The 19,556-nt window shown below is 45.3% G+C and overlaps 2 protein-coding genes across 2 annotated transcripts; both read right to left on the bottom strand.

The window, feature by feature from the left end:
• Positions 1-75: 75 nt before the first annotated feature.
• Positions 76-5,011, bottom strand: LDLRAD1 (low density lipoprotein receptor class A domain containing 1; the record flags this gene model as incomplete). Its single annotated transcript, XM_082003271.1, has 6 exons — positions 76-221; positions 1,012-1,140; positions 1,631-1,768; positions 2,863-2,997; positions 4,527-4,578; positions 4,991-5,011. The coding sequence occupies 6 exons, from the start codon at positions 5,009-5,011 to the stop codon at positions 76-78; spliced, it is 621 nt and encodes a 206-aa protein (XP_081859397.1).
• A 5,929-nt stretch (positions 5,012-10,940) lies between these two features.
• Positions 10,941-19,500, bottom strand: TMEM59 (transmembrane protein 59; the record flags this gene model as incomplete). The annotated part of the gene is made up of 8 exons (XM_082002819.1): positions 10,941-11,183; positions 11,942-12,050; positions 12,843-12,927; positions 13,241-13,325; positions 13,630-13,782; positions 13,985-14,079; positions 16,401-16,506; positions 19,177-19,500. The coding sequence occupies 8 exons, from the start codon at positions 19,498-19,500 to the stop codon at positions 11,028-11,030; spliced, it is 1,113 nt and encodes a 370-aa protein (XP_081858945.1). The 3' UTR covers positions 10,941-11,027.
• Positions 19,501-19,556: the final 56 nt, after the last annotated feature.

Below are 19,556 nucleotides of genomic sequence, written 5' to 3' on the forward strand. Positions count from 1 at the left end.
CAGGAGGACACCAAGGCTTAAGGTGACAATGCAGGAAGCACCATGCGGTCTCCAACACTGCTGGGCACCCAGACTTCACGGTCTGCAGACATACTCATCGGACCAGCTGAGGCAGTGCTGGACGCCGTCCCGGCACAGCCTCCTGGGGACGCAGGAGCAGTACTCGTAGAGCACAGGGCTGCAGCTCCACCACTCCGACCCACACGGGGGGCAGGCGGCCACTGGGAGGGACGGGAAACAGGGAACAGAGATGCTCCTGCTGCATTGATCCCTTCCCTTCTTTCTTACATGGGTAGCTACCCTTTCATGCCTGGCAGCTAATGAAAAGCCACTGGAGATGACCCTGAGTCTGTGAACCCACCAAAGAGGACACCTGCTTGATGCAACTTGTAAGAGACAACCAGGGAGCGTGACATTGCAATGACCTTCATGGCAGACATGCCATCCTGGGAGGAATAACTAGATGTAATTCATTTTTTTAGCAAGCTATGCTAGAGAAAGCTGCTGATACAGTCAGGTCTTGCCTGAGGTTCAAAACCACAGGGTTGAGTTAGGAACAAACCTGCTGCTTATTTTAGCGAGAGAAGGATCTACATGGCTTTGAAGCTGCTGAGGCATGCTCAGTCCCCCGGCTCAGAGACATACCTATCTCCTGACCAACAGGAGATCCAGTTTGAATGATTGCTGCTGCCTACAGCTACACATCCCAATGAGACTGCTCCACACTCAGCAAGCCACAGAGGAAGAACGACTTTCGGGGCTGGGAGCAAAGCACCGAGCCTTTCCCCTCGTGGTTGCCACCAGACTTTGACATAGAGCCCTTGGCAGCCGATGGGAGGGAGCCTGCACGGTTCATACTCATGTCCTGTCCCAGCTATTTTGTGTTTTAGTGGCGGATGACAGCCTCCTGGCATTTCCAGCAGCATCAGTGAGCACCTCACCTGCACAGCCTATTTCAATCCATCAGCAGAAAGGACCTCTTGCCCAACAGTAGCCAGAAGAGAAACTTACAGCTCCCCATCTCATCAGAGCAGTCTCCGCAGTCGTTCATCCCGTTACACCTCTGATCGGCATAGACCCAGTACGCTGGGTTACTGCAGCGGAAAACCAGGTATCCCGGAAGGCTGAGGGGCAAGTCACCTGCAATGGCGGACACACACGACGTGCTCAACTCCACCAGGAGCAGATGCACCAGCTGAAATGGGGACGGCAGCTATCAAGGCTGCTGTCATGGCAGGGGTCAGTCGGTCCTTCCCCGTGCGGTGTCAGGGCAAGAACGGAAGCTGTGGCTGGAGAGGGAAAGGGATGCTTGTGGCTGAGCCAGAAGCAGGGTCTGGGTGCCCCGGGCTTTTGATTTAATGATGTTTCTTACATGTAGGCATACCAATGGAGGAAAACTGCATCATGGTTTAAAAAAAACCCTAGGAAGATCAGAGGAGCTTGGAGTCTTTGATTCCTGGCACTCCCACTGGGTTCTGGGCAGTGCCATCTCTCAGCCTCTGCCCTGCAAAGGGTCTACCAGGCTTATCTGCTCACGTACACGGCCAGAAGCACGGAGCAGGATTAGAGGGACACTGGCTCACAAGAGGAAGACCAGCGCGGGGAGGACGGTCACAACAAAACCACTCACCACAGAGTTTCTTCTGCTCATCCTCACCATTCCTGCAGTTGCTGACTCCGTCACAGACCTGGCTGGCTGGGACACACGTCACTCTGTCATCGCACAGGAAGCCTGTCCGGTTACTGGAGGCTGCACAGAAGCGGTTCACTGACGGGAAAGCAAGAAATACTTTATTTTCCAACATTGTCATGGTATGAGGAACAGATCAACGGGAAGAAATGGGGATTTCCAAAATTCATTTGTTGTTCTGGAAATAACCAGGGACCAGGATTAATCTCTGGTAGGTTCATGGCAGAGTCTGAAGACATCAGGCTTGGGGAAGAGTGGCTGGAGAGCTGGGTGCTGGTTGACAGCCAGCTGAACATGAGCCGGCAGTGTGCCCAGGTGGCCAAGAGGCCCAACAGTGTCCTGGCCTGTATCAGAAATAGTGTGGCCAGCAGGAGTAGGGAAGTGACTGTGCCCCTGTACTCGGCACTGGTGAGGCCGCACTTTGAGTCCTGTGTTCAGTTTTGGGCCCCTCACTACAAGAAGGATGTTGAGGTGCTGGAGCGTGTCCAGAGAAGGGCAACGAAGCTGGTGAGGGGTCTGGAGCACAAGTCTGATGTGGAGCGGCTGGGGGAACTGGGGTTGTTCAGTCTGAAGAAGAGGAGGCTGAGAGGAGACCTTATCGCTCTCTACAACTACCTGACAGGGGGCTGTGGTGAGGTGGGTGTTGGTCTCTTCTCCCAAGTAACCAGCGACAGGATGAGAGGAAATGGCCTCAAGTTGCGCCAGGGGAGGTTTAGATTGGATATTAGGAAAAATTTCTTTAGGGAGAGAGTGGTCAGGCATTGGCACAGGCTGCCCAGGGAGGTGGTGGAGTCACCATCACTGGAAGTGTTCAAAAAACGTGTGGATGGGGCGCTTCAGGATACGGTTTAGTGGGCATGGTGGTGTTGGGTTGATGGTTGGACTTGATGATCTTAAAGGTCTTTTCCAACCTTAATGATTCTGTGACTATACCAGTAGTCTGAAGCATGACTGTACCACCCGGAGTTACCACAGCCCTATGGAGCAGGACATCAGAGCCGAGGAACGGCTCATGGCGACTTGGTCTGCACAAAGACGGCGCAGCCCCACATCACTCCACCGGTCCCCTTCCTTTCTCCTGGTCTGCACTGGGAACCACCATTTCACACACGGTGACGGACATAAATGCAACGCCGTTTTTCACAAAAAACAACGAGCCCTGGGAGACCAACCTGGCGCGCGTGGCAGGAGTCCCAGCACCACCGCCGAGCCCACGGCGGCAGCGAGGACGAGCAGTGCCGCGGCAGAGATGCAGAGGTGCCTCCGCGTGCAGCCCGCGCGGGCGCCGCGTGGCCGGCAGCAGCCTGCTGGGAGGCAAGAGCGAGAGGTGAGGGGCCGAGGAAGGGTCCGGCAGGGCTGAGCGGGGTCGGGGTGTTTCAGCGGGGAACAGCACAGAGCCACGAAGGGTGATGTTTCGGGGGCTCGGCATGCGGGACTGTCGGGGGGCTGCTGGGTTGATAGTTGGTTTGTAATAGCCAGAATCCGACGTTAAACACCTCCTCGTAGGGAATTCTGCTGCTTGCAGCATGGAAGAGCCTGTGCTGCCGTTACGGAGCGCTGGGACCAAAAGCACAAAACACCGCGTCTCCATCGGAGCTCAGCCAACGCACTCGGATACGTAAAGGCCAAGCCCCTGCCCGACCCCATGGGACAGCAATGCCCTTTGCATGGCGGGAGCAGTCAAAACACAGGGCAGGTCGGTGTAAGGCTGAGAAAGGTGCTCTCCCAGAGCCCACGGCAAAACTCCTCGAGAGGCAAAATTTCATTTTACAGTGCTTCGGGCTTTCTGCCCCAGCCAGGACCTTAACGGTCTCACAGAATGAGGCTGAATTATCAGCTCAAAATGGTGAGAACTGACAGAAGAGCAGCCTTTTCTCTCCCCAAAGACATCCTCAAGGTACAAAGGGCAGTGACCTTCCAGGGACTCAAACTTTCAGAAAATCACATACATAAGTCAAACCAAATCTGGAAGCTAAAGGCCAAACCCCCAGTCATTGCAACACAACAGCGGTGCACGTAAGAGCAACGCCAATCAGTTGCCCTCATCTGTAGCACCAGTGCTTTGTCTCTAGACCAACATCGTATTTTCTTGCATCCTTCGTATTTCCAGACCAACAGAAAAAAAAAAGTTATCATCTGAGAAACATATAACCAGTCATTTAAGGCAACCCTGCATGTATACTTGGATTTTGGCATTTCTGCACTTAAAGAGCTTTGATTGAAAAGTTAGAATTGGTCTTAGTCGTGCTGTACAAACGCAAGGGATGGCATGGCCTTTGCTCAATGGCAAAGGGATCCCCACTGCAGTAACCACCCCCTCATCACGCTTGAGCGGGAATCAAACTCAGAACATTTAAAAGTGGTGAATTACAACACGCCTGCGTCTACAAGACACCACCGTTGACCAGAAAGCACAACAGCTGCAAATAGACCTAAGTATAAAATAATGGCAGTGATGAAATGTTGTTGCAACCCAATCTACAGGTTTGCTATTGGTTCTGTTTGATCTCACCTTCCCATTCTTAACACGGACAAAATTTGCTAGTTTGGCTATTAAAACATATAGAAAGCCTATAGCAAGTTCATTATGAGCCTTTCTGTGACAGACAAGGATTACCTATCATGCCATCGTAAGACTGCCAACTCCAGGTCAACAAAGAACAGCTTAAGTTTATTAATTTTATAGTCTGGACATTTCACTACACAGAAAGGAGTTAAAAAAAAAAGTCAGTCTCAACATACCATAAATACTGGCTGTATTTTACATTACATAGATAGTTTCAATTGATTTATACTTTAATAATGAAAATGTTAAGCCCTGCATTTTATTCGTTACCTCTTTCTTCAGAGAAGGACTTTGCTGCAAAAGTAGCTACATCACCATCTCTCTAGAAGGAAAGGAATAAAAGACTGTTTACAGAAGCAGCACGCAGTAACCATGCAACGTATGCCTTTCTAGTTCTCATAGCACCTTACCCATATATAATATGGGTAATATTATAACGTATTCCTTTATTTTTACGTATAAGCAAAACTTGCCTCAGTTGAAACATGGCCCAGATGCAATTCAGAAAGCAATCACCTTCTAAATCTTAGTTACCCATTTGTAAAACAAACACTAATGCAAGTCCAACGCTTTCTATCAACACTTTCTTTTTGGTATCGAATTAGATTAAGTAGAAACAACTCGAAACCTCACAGAAGCCAGCGATAAAGAGGCCAGACAAACAGCGCTATCAAGAACACGTGTACTGGAGGAAACAGCTGCACGTAAGATTTTTCTGAAGAGAAGGACTGTACCTGGGGGTGAGTTTTGTTCATGCTTCCCAGAGCTGCAGCCCTCACAGCAGCTCAGAGGAGCGCAGGGAGTTTTCTGCACCCTAAGACGAGCGATGTTACCAGGAAACAAGACCCAACAGAGGCAGGAAAGCAAGGAGCGTGCTGCTGCCCGGGCACGCAAGCAGGAGAGGACGAGGAAGGCAGCGCCGAGCCCGTGCTCCCGCTCTGGTTGGAAGCGGGGTTTCTGGTTTGCTTCTCGTTCCTCCTGGCTCCATCTTGGCCTCACAACAGGGCATTAGGCAAATCATAAAAGGACATGGAGGTTTTGGATGCTGAGAACCCCAGCACACCAGTTGGGAAGATGAACGCTCACCCCTGGCCAATGCCAAGTGCATCTACCCTGGTGCTGGTCAGGGAGAACCCCCCCGCCATGACGAAAGCTCGAGGGAAGACAGTCTGATCATTTTCATGCAAGTCTGCTTTCTCCCCATCTCCTTCCCAGGACAGAGCTGACACACTGACCTCACAGCAGCATCAGCCCAGGCTCCTGCAAGCTGTGCAGGGTACAACCATCTGGAATAGCTTCCCTGCTTGGGCAACGAGCACAGGCATAGCAAACCCTCCAGGGTCCTCTCTTTTACTCGCGTGCTTGAATTTCCAGGCCTGCAGTAAGTCCTAGCAGCTCAGCCTGTAGCAAACATGAACTTACAAATAGTTTGCAGCCTTCTAAACTGGCTGCAGGTCTCAGCACAGCACACGCAGAGCGGAGTTTTGCGGCTTCAAGGATAAAATGTCAGGGGCAGGCAGCCTTGCGGTGGGGTAGGGGGGAGAAAAAGCACTGGCTTGAAGTGTTGGAGAAGCCCGTGTTCTTCTTGCTTGCAGGAGGGTCCGTAGGACTCAAGTGCCTCCAAACTGTTGCTACCTCACGGATCACAATTCCGCCCCAAGCACTAGGAAAACTAGCTTACCAGGGCTTCGGAGAAGCTGGCCGCTAGAGTGCCTGTAAGTTGGCCCCGAGACAGTTGCCTGACGTGGAAGAACAATTATGGCTACTTCCCTCTCTACCCCCATACATACAACTCATTCTGGACTACATTAACACTGAGTTCATATATGCTTCTTGACAAAGGCATCTGCCAATCCTGGACTGACCATTTCACAGAGCAGCCAGAATTAAATACAGTCTTTTAGAAGCTCCTTCGGCATGGCAACAACAATTTGTCCAAAGCAGAAGCTTCTCACAGGAATACATCGCTGTTAAACTTGATGCTAGAAAGCCCTCCTGTTCAAAGTGGGATTTTGGGTGAATCATAGAATCATTTAGGTTGGAAAAGACCTTTAAGACCAAATCCAACCTTCAACCTAGCACTGTCAAGTCCACCACTAAACCATGTCCCTCAGCACCACATCTACACATCTTTTCAATCCCTCCAGGGATGGTGACTCAACTGCTTCCCTGGGCAGCCTGTTCCAATGCTTGACAACCCTTTCAGTGAAGAAATTTTTCCTAATATCCAATCTAAACCTCCCCTGGCGCAGCTTGAGGCCATTTCCTCTCGTCCTGTCGCTGGTTACTTGGGAGAAGAGACCAACACCCATCTCACTACAACCTCCTTTCAGGTAGTTGTAGAGAGCGATAAGGTCTCCCCTCAGTCTCCTTTTCTCCAGGCTAAAGAATCCCAGTTCCCCCAGCCATTTGTTATAAGACTTGTGCTCCAGACCCCTCACCAGCTTCGTTGCCCTTCTCTAGACATGCTTGAGCACCTCAACATCCTTCTTGTAGTGAGGGGCCTAAAACTGAACACAGGATTGGAGGTGCAGCCTCACCAGTGCCGAGTACAGGGGCACAATCACTTCCCTGCTCCTGCTGGCCACACTATTTCTGATGCAGGCCAGGACGCTGTTGGCCTTCTTGGCCACCTGGGCACACTGCTGGCTCATGTTCAGCCGGCTGTCAACCAGCACCCCCAGGTCCTTTTCTGCTGGGCAGCTCTCCAGCCACTCCTGCCCAAGCCTGTAGCGTTGCATGGGGTTGTTGTGACCCAAGTGCAGGATCCAGTACTGAGCTTTGTTGACCCTTATACAGTTGGCCTTGGCCCATCAATCCAGCCTGTCCAGATCCCTCTGCAGACCTTTCCTGCCCTCCAGCAGATCAATACTCCTGCCCAACTTGGTGTCGTCTGCAAACTTACTGAGGGAGCACTCGATCCCCTCATCCAGATCATTGATAGAGGTATTAAACTGGCCCCAGAACTGAGCCCTGGGGAACACCGCTTGTGACCAGCCGCCAACTGGATTTAACTCCATTCATCATAACTCTTTGGGCCCGGCCACCCAGACGGTTTTTTAGCTAGCGAAGCATATGTCCATCTAAGCCATGAGCAGCCAGCTTCTCCAGGAGAATGCTGTGGGAGACACTGTCAAAGGCTTTACTGAAGTCCAGGTAAACAACATCCACAGCCTTTCCCTCATTCACTAAGCTGGTCACCTGGTCACAGGAGATCAGGTTGATCAAGCAGAACCTGCCTTGCATAATCCCATGCTGACTGGGCCTGATCACCTGGTTGTCCTGTATGTGCTGCATGATGGCACTCAAGATGATCTGCCCCATAACCTTCCCCAGCATCAGGGTGAAAACACCAAATGCCAAGCAGCAAACAGCCTCCAAGTCTGGGCACCTGCTACAATACGGAAGAACGACAGACTACAGGTTAAAACCTGCATATCTTCAATTCTGGATCTGTTTCTCTTTAAAGAGGAAGTTTTAGTTTCTTATCAGACTTGATACAGAAGGACTATTCAGAGCCTTCAGAAAGCTTATTAGGTGACTGTGAGTTTGCCAAGAGTCCCATGTAAATGCCACAGCAGGCTAGCTATGCATACCCCACAAAACAATCTATGATGGAAATATTTAAAATGTGGAGTAAACCCACTCTCAGAGGCAAATGTCCGTAAGACCTGACATCTATCAACACCTATTTCCTACACCAAGATTATCAAGCTCAGCTGTAGCCAGCCAGGCAGTTGGATTTTAGAGCAGTTAATCCACATCAAAGACTGTTTATAGTTCAGAAAAATGAATTCAAGAGAATGAGGTAACGCACACAAGCAAGCCCTTCTGAAGTAAAAAAAACCCCGAAATCCTTTGCCAAAGATCAGAGAAGCTGAAGAGGGAACACAGATCAAGATACCCAGTATGATAGCAACGTACTGTTAATTCTAGCACCCAACACCCCCCTACCCCAAGCCCTCCCAAATATACCACAGCTATTTCTGCCAGCAGTGAATTGCACACACTTGCCCTCATTTGTGTCAAGATGATTCCATTTAAAATCTGATACAAGTTCAATTGAACACATGCCTAAAGAGAATATAAAATGCTTTCTTCCTGCAATTTCAATAATTTAAGGCCCTTCATTGAAACAGTGGTCTTAGGCAGAGATCAAACCCAAGTTGCAGCCTCTGAAAAGGAACATGTCAGGAAGTCAAACATTTAACAAAAAATGAGTAGGACAAGCCATTTTGCAAAGTCAAATGCCAAGATAGCTTAAATAGTCCATTTAGATTAGAAACCTTGGGAAACAGTTCAATTACTGCAGCCTAGCTAGTATCTGATTTTACTGAGGGAAGATACTTTGACAAGAGCTTACAAGTACAACACTTAAATTCTTCAGACTGGCTCACTCTGGAAACAGTAGTGCCAAGTGACAGATTGCCACAGGCACAGTTTCCTGTGACCTAACAGCACATTACTGAATCCCTGGCTTCACTGCACAGATCACTAAGCTGAAATGTCATTAAACAGCGAACAAAAGACAAACCACATAAAACTTGCTTGAGTTTTCTCTCTTTGTTGTAGGCAGATACAATGCCAAATGAAAGCAGAAGTTGTTTAAACTCAAACCTAGCAATGTAAGCAATAAAGTCAAACATTTTGGAAGAGAAAGTTTTGTGAAATCAAGTCATCAACATAACAGAAGTTGTACTGCACACATTCGGAACAGGCAAATAGCCATGTTTTCATGAAGCTCTAACGCTCCTTCTGCAACTACATATAATAGTAAAGGAAAACATTTTAACAGCATTGAAAACATTTCCATGTTAGTAATTCATTTAGAAAAACTGGGACTGCTAAAACCTCTTCTGAAAAGGCAATCCTGAACAACACAGTGCTAAAATGACGGGCAATACTCACTGAAGTAAAGCCCGTATTTACAAATAAATTTAAACATCTGTTGCACAAATGACATTTGATATCACTTGAAGCGGAACACTGGCATCCTGCACCGAAACGGGGCTGTACACTGAGGTTTGCACTACGTGAGCAGAAACGCACGTCTCAATTGAATCACTGCTGCAGACAGCAGGATTTCCTGCCCCTGTGATGGTGCAAGTAAACAGTGTTCCAGAAACATCACACCATCAATTTTCACACCACCACTCACGCTGGAGTCCTTTGCAATAGTGCCACCTACACACAAAGGTTCCTGTCAATGGCTGCTGGCACCCAAATTTCTGAGCTTGTCCCACTGAAGAATTCAGCATGAAGAGGTATCACTAATTTAAGACTTCAAATTGCAATTTCTGCACGTTGTTACAAGCCTGCTTAAAACAAACATTGCCTAATGCTCTTAAACCTCATTGACAAAAAAATTGCTTGAGTGCTTCTAGGCTAGGGTTTTCTGGAGTGCTGTACAGCCACTGAATGCACATTCCTGCTTAACGGCCCCTGCAAGGCTCCATCATCTGTAGTTACACAACCATCAGCATTACAGCGGAATTAGGAATGAATATTGAACCAGTTTTAACAGTGAGGGAACACTGTACTGTATCCTCCTGAACCTCTACAGTTCTCACTAGAATTCAAAACCTGAAGAGGTGTTGTTTTTTTGTCTTTGTTTGGTTTTTTTTAACCCTTCAAGGGAGTTCTGTATAATCAACAAAATATGGGTTGAAGATCATGCATCCTAGCCAGCTTTCAAACACTTACAGAGACCTTAAGATAAACCACACACATCCCCAACTTGTCAATGCTAGGGGATTGACAAGGGATATGACAAACGCATACAGTAATCGCCTCAAAGAAGAGAGCTGCAAAAAAGATATTAGAAATCTGAGAGACATTGTTTGCTGTGGCTATTGAATTGTGTAGTAAAATCGGGTCATGTTGCCCATGAGAGGAATGCTACAGACAGGATTTCATACTGAATCTTATGGTCAATAACTACACATAGCAAAAAGCTATACAGTCAACATTTTCTATACAATTTTATTTGTCTGTTGTCATTTCTCAGGAATCAACTTGTTTCTGTAAATGAAGTTACAAGACTAGTTAATCAAGAACAGAAAGTAGAATTTCTTCAGAAAACACAGGTGCTAACTTTACAAGCAATTTAAGACTTAAAGGCTAAAGTTTGACAAAATAATTGACCATGTTATGTTCTGTGTGTGAAGGGACATGTCCATAAGCTTTACCAAAGTTTCCCTCTTTCACAAACTGAGTTCTAGCCTACAGTACCTCACAAATGCTTTCCACCTTGGATATTGACACACTGTAGAAAAAAATATATTTCTGTTTTTGGAGACAGGGTTGCTTGTGCATGGCATTAATGAGTAAAAAAATTCAGAAGATAATTTTATAATATTTTCTCTTAGCTACAACAGAAAGTGCAACACTAAAAAGGCATCTCCTGCCTACTTAAAATTTCTTATACCTTTACAAAGCTAACTCTGAATGTACACATTACATCCTGGAACACACAAATAAGTTTGAAAGTGTCATGGCAGAAGTATGGAAAGCATGCTTACAGCTTTTGTAAGCAGAAAGACACACAGCAAACACCAGTGAAAAGTGATTATGTCTGGAAACGAACATAAATTCAAGATGTCTGAATCTTTACTACTAGTTGAAAACAAAATCCTGTAGCATTTGTTGATTCTGTAACTTTATTTGCATTTAAAGACTGGCTGCTAAGCTTCTTATCTGAAGAACCACCACAAACGATCAGGAGTTGCTAGCTCTGTTAGAATTAGTCTATTGGATCCAATGGAGACTTATTTAAATTGCTGATTGAGCCAGATTGACTTTTGTAGGAAGAGGTCCTGCTTCTTCAGGTTCCTCAGTCTTGCATCTAACCACAACAAGCGCAGAGGATGGATATCTGTTCAGTTTTTGTTCATTCATGTATTCCAAATCTCCATAGATGCTCAGCTTCTGAAATATTTAAACAATTTACTTTAAGACAAAGACTCTCCATACTGTGAATAAAATGCATTTCGTTATGCAACTACATTCCTGGTTCCGATGGCTGCAGCCCTTTAACACAAGTTAACCCAGGCTTTCTGTAACATCTGAAATTCATGGCTGGAACTAGACTTGAGTCCAAAAGAAATGTATTAAATCTGCCAGAACAACAGCAGATGCAGTGCTTGTGAAAGCTCCTTTACTTTGCAAATACTGTGCGCGTGGCTTATTTCAGAGGCGTGGGATCCCTCTGGGCACTAGGGATGCTAGTTCAGCCAGTTCCCTCTGATCAGACTCTCTGCGCTCACCGATAATACCTTGTCACTTCTGTTCTCACTATTGATCCTCCTGGATTCGACCCGTACTGGGTTCCACCTACACCATCCAACTCTCAGCATAGCTTTATTCCCACAGAAATTAGAAGTAGCCTCCATTAGTTAAAAGTAATCTGAAGGTTGTCAAGAGGAGAGCGCTACAGACCAAAAGACATCATATCTGGGCTGAGTAAGGCTCAGAGCACCAATCAGCCACAGGAATAAGCAAGAACTGTTCAGCTATAAAATCATCATCTAAGTAACAAAATTGGTTTACTAACCACATTCACAAAATAAAAAACCTCTTTCTAGTTGAATCTTCCCTCAAATGTTTCTTAGTCTCTTGACAGCTGTAACATAAAAGTAGTATAATGAATAAGTTCAAAATATTCTAAGTTATAAAATAGGCATTACCTCAGATGGAACATACTGCTCCACAGCTGTAGCTACAGTTGCGCAACAAATCCAGAGCAGCACCAACACTGACAGGACGAGCGTAGTGGTTAAAATCCAACTGGAATTTCTGAAATGAAAAGAATGTTACTACATTTCATATACTGAATTAAGACAATGGACCCTCTAAAACGTTTGGCTCAATTTTGACTGCATTTCCTGCTGATTCATGAGTCTCTAGCTCCTCCAGCTACATAGCCCACTTCAGACTCCTCACTATTCTAATGCCTATTTAGTATCTGACTTGAAAGACACGAAAGACTTGCTGGATTCTGTTTATTGGGCCTTAACCATCCTCCCATTTCCCGTTTTTAAAACAGATCTTTCTGTTATGCATTTAGAGTGCGATTCACTGATCCTTCGTGTGTAAACTTTTAAGGAGAAAGTAATCAGGGTAAGGGAAAGAAGAACTAACATGCTGATCTTGAGCAAAGCTTTAATAAAGATATACTGGGTATTTTCAGCCTGGAAATGACAGTGTGTTTTGTATTAGACAATCCCAAAACAAAATGCAAAACAAGTGCTTTGCCCTGAAACATATCCAGAACTAAAGAACAGGCAAAACACAGTATTGATTAAACAGCTCACAGAACACACTCAAAAAACAGTGTAGGAAACTACCAATATGATGTTCACTTGAAGTGGAAAGGGGGAATCAAAGTTGGCAGGATAACCTGCAAGTAACATGGGGCCAGCACAGAAAAGTAGAGATAACAAGCAGTCTGATACACAATTTTAACTGCTATGCATCCTGAACTTAACAGACTTGCAGACTTTGAAATCTTGCAACAGTGCCCCCATACACATACAGGAAAGGCCGTTATCCTCCTTACTAGGTACAGACATTCAAGAATACACGTACATGGAAAGACACTTGAAAAAGCTGTCATTTTCTTGCTCTTCAAAAAGTCCTCGATATGTCGGCAAGCTTCCTGGATGCAGGTCTGCTGAAATACAACAGCAGAAACAGCAGTCAGGAAAGCAATAGAAGACCCAAATGCCATACAGTTTGTCTGTACAGACAGTAGAAAAGGAAGATTTTAAAATGGCCCTAGCTTGCATGTTTCTATTTCCGGCAGAGCTTGGCTTCTACCACAGACTTTGCTCAGTGTACACAGTGCAGTCTACACGGCAAACAATTGTATTTCAGCTTTCTAAAAATTTGCTTTCATGTGCCACCTGCAACTTCATTTTTTATTTTTTTCTTGCGTGACAGGGAACATTTGCATTTGCTCTTCCAAAGCACAAAGAACAACTTACAGGCTGTTTTACTTGGTGACAAGGATCCTCTTGTATCTCCAGTTTCCTGATCAAGCTGTGGAACATACTGTACTTCAGGCTTTGACTAAAACAAAATAAGGAGTTAGGAGATCCTGCTAACAGGCTTCCACTGATTTTGATCATTTACATTTTCAGACCTAATATAGAAGCTAACCTTAAGATATGCACACCATTCACACAAGTTTGATTTTAATTTTTTTTTCCCCCTGCAGTGGCCCTAAAGGTAGTGAAATACTATTAAAAAAACAACTTCCAATGGTGCTCCATAGTCTTTTCTGAGACTGGAAGGAGCAGAGTTAAATATTTAGCAGCCTTAGCTAAAGCTGTTCTAAGCAGAACACCTTAACCTCAACGAAAAAAGCAAGCACCTGGAATATGACAATTTTGCCATCATCTGCTTGAAGGTAGAAAGTCCATGAGGATGTTATGAAGCTCTGAGCTGAATCCATCATGTCGCTCCAGAATGATCTCACCAGTGTCAGAGGAAAAAGGAGATGAATTCTTGGCATCAGGGACATTAACTGCAAGCATAACGTTAACTGGTTTTTCATTTGTTTTTACATGAAAAGGGCAGAAGTCATGTTCTTGCTCACCACTTGCCCCCGTGTCTAGATTTCAGTCCTTAGGAAGATTTATCTTCCATTTGAATAAATTTAAAAAAAGAGAAGACACACTGAACAGAAAACAAGTAGGTGGTATTTGAAAAACTTGTCATCTACGTACTTGCTCTTGCCTTAACTCAGCAAATGGCAATTGGTTCTGGCATCCAAGATGGCAAGCATATTGTTCATCAGATTGGGAGTATGCTTCAGTGCAGGCTGCAGGAAAGAAGTTCCCCAAATGAGAAGATAAATTCTGCATTTCAGTTAAGAAAACATTTTCAGTATAAGTTGGATCAGAAACAAAGCAGCAGTTAAAAGACTGACAATCCCATTTGCAGGGAAAGATATGGCAATCACTCCAAGGATAGCATTTGCTCTGAGGTCTAAGGAAAGTTAAGGAATCAGAGCTTAGACAGATGAGGTAGCTGAAATCTGAATGCAATCAGAGCAACTCATCAGAAATGTTACCCTGGACAAACTCAGGGATGCAAGTTTTCATTGGTCCTCCCACTACCACTATGGTTTTTCCTCTATCACATAAAACGTGTTTTTACCTCAGAGAACAGAGTTAGGATCCTAAAAAGAATAAAGAGACCATCAGTCCATTAAATCCCTTAGAGGTAACAGCAGAAGTCATGGTATGACAGGAAAACCAAAGGAGCATTTTCCTGCTAATGTGAGGAGTGCAGAAACTGCATTGAAAGTATTATTGAATCATTTTTTTAATGAAAAGTTAAGCCAACTCTTTGTTCACTATAGACCATAAAACCAAAAAATTATTCTGCCCACGGAGATAGTGGGCAGACAATACATGGGCATACCTCTTCCCCAAAACACTAAAGCTTAGGTGGACAATGTTGCAGTACTACCAGAACTGAAGACTCAAAGTAGCAACAGACAGTAGCTCTCCCAGTTTTCCACAGGAACAAATGGACCATCATAAAGGCTAAGAACAGCATGGAATCAGCAGCTAAACATTTGAGTATGCAGCTCAAAGCACCTGAACAGCAATTCTGTGGTAAAACTGCCACCAAACTAGTGTTTGTAGGCAGAAAGAAACATCAGAAGACACAGTTGAGCACATCAGCCAAGATGTATCTTGCCAAGCACAGAATAGTCAAGGCACCAACCAGTGTAACAGATTACAGAACATAAGCTGGCAAAAGACAACAGCCTCGGGAAGGAGAGTTAAACCAGAAAGTAAGCAACTGTTCAATTACCTCTACATGTGGTCTATTGCTACATTACTCTTTTTTATGGCACTCTTTCATGTGTGGTTTGACAATTAGATTGACATGCTGTATCACAGCTATACGCAATGTATGACAGACTAGAGCATTAGCCCATTTCTAGAGCATTTAATGCGGTTTTGTATCACATTAGCATCTTTGCATGTCAGGCTTTCTACTTGTATACCTTCCATCAGCTCTCTGGGCTAGCCACTAGCCCTCTTGTTTTTATGAGCTACTGAAAGGATAAAAGCTTCCTTTGAGTGCTGGCTTGGTGCTTATTTGTATTGGAAATGTAGACAGAGAGCTCCTACCTTTTCTCCTTTGGGTGGTTATGGCCCACTTAATCTCTAAATAAAACTGTGAATCAGCTGCCTCAATATTATTGGATGAAAGTTCTATACAATTCCAAAACCAGTGTCAATTGGCCTATAAAGAGCGTAGATCTACATTAGGTATAAGGAAGAGACTCTTCACTATGAGGGTGGTGAGGCACTGGAACAGGTTGCCCACAGAAGCTGTGGATGCCCCATTCCTGGAAATTGTTCAAGGCCAGGGTAGATGGGGCTTTGAGCAACCTGGTCTAGTGGGAGGTGTCCCTGCCTGTGGCAGGGGGCTTGGAACTAGATGATCTTTAAGGTCCCTCTCAACCCAATCCATTCTATGATTCTATTGTACACATAGTTCATGTTCACTGTGACATTTTTCCTCTAACACAGATAATCTGAGAGAATTAGTCACCGGTGTTTAATGGCCTATTTCAAACAAAACATGTACCTCATTCCCAAGCGTTTAGCTGTAGGTAAACCTCAGGATGTAGCCTAGGCCACAAGTTACAAGGCAGACAGCATATTAAGATCTGTGTTCTTACTCTGTCTGAACAATTCACTTATATATATAAGTTTGTCAGGAATTGTAAGTAGGACTGATTGTTTAATGAAATTATTAAAGGAAAAGTGTTAATTTGACTGGATTTTTCCCCCAGACATTTTGTTTTCTACAACAAAGTGTTTACAGTAAAATGAAGTATTTCTAATTTATTTACAGAGACTGATGATACTTAGGAAACTCAGGAAAATAGCCACACTAAGGAACAGGTAAGGGAGGAACTCACAGAAAACAGGAAACCTTTCCCTAAGATTTTTTTTTTTTTAAATATATCCTGTACGTAAACTTTAAGTTGTTAAACAAAACCAGAAAGCAACTGAAGCAATCCCACCAATTTAACAACACCCTTTCAGATGTTCCTGCTCTCTCCTCTGTTATGCCTCCACATTACGGGATGTTGAAGGAGTACTGAAGTCTTACCAGAGTCGCATTCCAGTTTGGTTCGATTCAAATCAATGCCATCGTCCACAAACTGACAAATGGAAAACAGTCTGCAGCCTCGCTGGCACGCGTACAGTTCCTCTTCCTAGGAAGGCACAAGAAAAGGCTTGCATCCCTCCATTCAAGAATAAATTGTAAGAAAACAATTTTTTGGGGGGAAGTGCTATAAAAAGCCACCCACCAGAGCACCATCCTCTTTCCCTCCTCTAGACCCAGAAGCCAGCTAAACATGACACTGGTTCATCTGAAATGAAACCAAGCTACAGCTCGTTAACATTGTAGTATAACTATTGATTTATTTCAGAGCCCTTCATTCTGTGGTGGGGCAGACCTGGAGCAGCAAATTCTATTTTGTAATTCCTACAACTCACAAGCAAAGTTACACTGCATTTTTTTTAAAAAAGCATTGCTTTTAAAAATAAGGAGATACAGCTGTAAAAGATTTACTGACATTTAACCCTACAAAGAATAGAGAGTCTTCCATCTCAGAACTTAAACAGTAGGCCCCAACAGGAGAGGGCAAAAAGAGACTCATCTTGACATCATATTATCCTGTATCTACCAGATTCTGATCTGAACTACAAAATTGTCAAAATAAGAGATTATCTTCTGATGTACTGAAGTAGTCAGCTGGGGTACTGGTAACTGGCCAAACCAGTTCCACAAACACACATTTTTCTTTATTGTATTGAACTGAAGGGGAAAAGTGCTTCCTCACTGCAACTATTAAAATGATGCAAATATAGGAAACCTACACCTAGTATTTCTTCCGTCCACAATACCAAAGGGATGGACGCGCACTTTCCACACACAGCACTCTCCACGTTGCAGAACTAAAGACAGCCTCTATTATGTGAGGACTCCTACGTAGGATCACACCCTATCATGAATCAGACCTATCAAACCCACTAATCACATAACCACTCAAATGACTGCAGCCAGTTGCTGTACAAGTGCAAAACAGACTCTGAATTAGTCTGACAAAAAACAAACATACCACACCTTCTGTATAACCTACTGTAAATTAACTGGCCGTTTTTTGTCTCTGAGAGCACAAGTTCACATGCTTTAAAGGCACAAAAGTAGAAAACTATGAATGTAAGTTAAAACTTAACTCTAACAACACTGACAAGGTGGCTAAAATAGTTATGCTGTTGCAGAAAACACGTTTTGTAATTTGATATCCAGACACAATCAGCTTTAGCAGACAGATTTCTATAGCAGTCTTTCACAGAAGTCTCAATGAAGCTTGTCTTATTTTCCAATGACAACTAAAACAATTTCCTTCAATACAACTGATAGTTTTGTGACAAACGAACAAAGACTAAATGCAAAGGAAGAGATGAATGTATTATTTGACAGCTCCAACAACACACAACAAAGAATTCGAAAGTACAGTAAAAATCACAGAAATACCAGCCTTCCTTGAACGTGAAAGAGTCCTATAACAGAAACAAGAGCATTGCGCCAAAACAGTATGGAAATATATTTGGATAACGTTTAGTCCTAATTTCTCAGGTTTAGTTCTTTCTCTTCACTATCATCACATGTAGGCACCAAAACATGCCATAAGCACAGATGTAAGTTTACTTGTATTCCACACAGCTCCCTGTTACTTTTCTCTCTGGGGATACCAATATCAGCTACAGAGTCACAAAATCCGATTTAAGTCCCAGACGAAAGCAGACAAAGCCTTATTACCTAACATTGTCACTGCTTCCATTTGCCTGCTGCCCCCGCATGAAATCTCAAAGATGGGGTAAGAGCTCCCATCATTTAGAGTTCAACCTGCTACACAGCTGCAGCTGATAATGAAGTATATTGCCAAGAAAGAACCAGGAAAGAAGAGATTTTTGGTACTAGATTTTCCAAATTCAAGGCAGTAGTTCAAAGCTGTACAAAGCTTTGAACCAACAGCAAACTCTGGCGTATGGTATTACATTCCCATTAGACACTATTTCAATATTTTTATCATGAGATTAAAAAAAAATTCTGTGCAAGTCAATCAAAATGAAAGTTGAAGGTTCTGACAAGCTACTAATCATTTACGCTTCATCCTTTAACATCCAGTGTCACACCGGTGCCCTGACTCAGGATCTCTGGCCTGTCACGAACATGGCACTGTTTTAGTGCCCCAAAATATGGAATAGCCTAAGTCAAATTACAGCTGCCTCTTTAGGGACAGGAGGAAAAACGCAGCAAATCCCCCAAAACCCACAAAAGTACCCACCACTAACAAAGCTATACTTTGAAAGTGGCGTTTCTTTGGCAAGCTGCAGCCTAACCATCTATTTTCAAAATGGAAGTATCTATCTTTAGAAAAGCCACTGCATTCTCTGCTTTGAGGGGACGAAAATCTCGGCCAGATGAGACACACCACAGAAGAACCGCAGCAGGCTGCTGACTGCACCTCAGCGCTGGCAGCGTGAGCTTCTTTCACGTTTATGTTTACTTAAAGACACGTCCAACACTGCTTGAGAAAACACGCACGGGGACATGTTTCCAAAAGGGCTCCTGCCCGAGAAAATCCCGTGTATGTCCTGCCACTCTGGAGCACAAGAAAGAAAAAGACACGAGATGGGGCTGCAGGGACAGAGGGGCAAGCGAGAGGCCAGGGGACGGCCGCGCCGGGGAGGCCGGGGCCGTGCTGCCCGGCAGCCCCGCAGCACGGCTCCCAGGCGAGGGACAAAGGAAGAGGGGCTGACGCCCCGCCGAGTGCCGCCGCGGGGAGCCGTGAGGCAGGGCCCGCCCGTACCTTGGGGTAGGTGTGCAGGGAGTAGGTCAGCTGGCAGGCGCGGTGACACGACGCCGTGTTGCCCAGCACGGAGTCAAAGGCCTCGGACGAGGCGGCAGGCAACGGCCCGGCCGCCCGAGCGCTGCTGCCGCCCGCCAGGAGCGCCAGGGCGAGAGGCAGGCAGAGAAGGCCGCCCCGCCGCGCCGCCATCTTCCTCCTCCCGCAGGCCCCCACTGACGCCAGCGGGCGCCGGGGGACTCTTGCGAGATTAACCCGCTCCCCTCCTCCGCGCGAGGCCTGCTGGGAGACGTAGTCCGTACCGCGGGGCAGCCCCAGCCATCCCATAGGGCCTCACCTCCAGTGGGAACTACACGGCGGAAAGGGCGGGGCAGCGACTTCCG

The sequence above is a fragment of the Phaethon aethereus genome, assembly GCF_964289735.1.
Source record: "Phaethon aethereus genome assembly, chromosome: 8".
Classification (NCBI taxonomy): Eukaryota; Metazoa; Chordata; class Aves; order Phaethontiformes; family Phaethontidae; genus Phaethon; species Phaethon aethereus.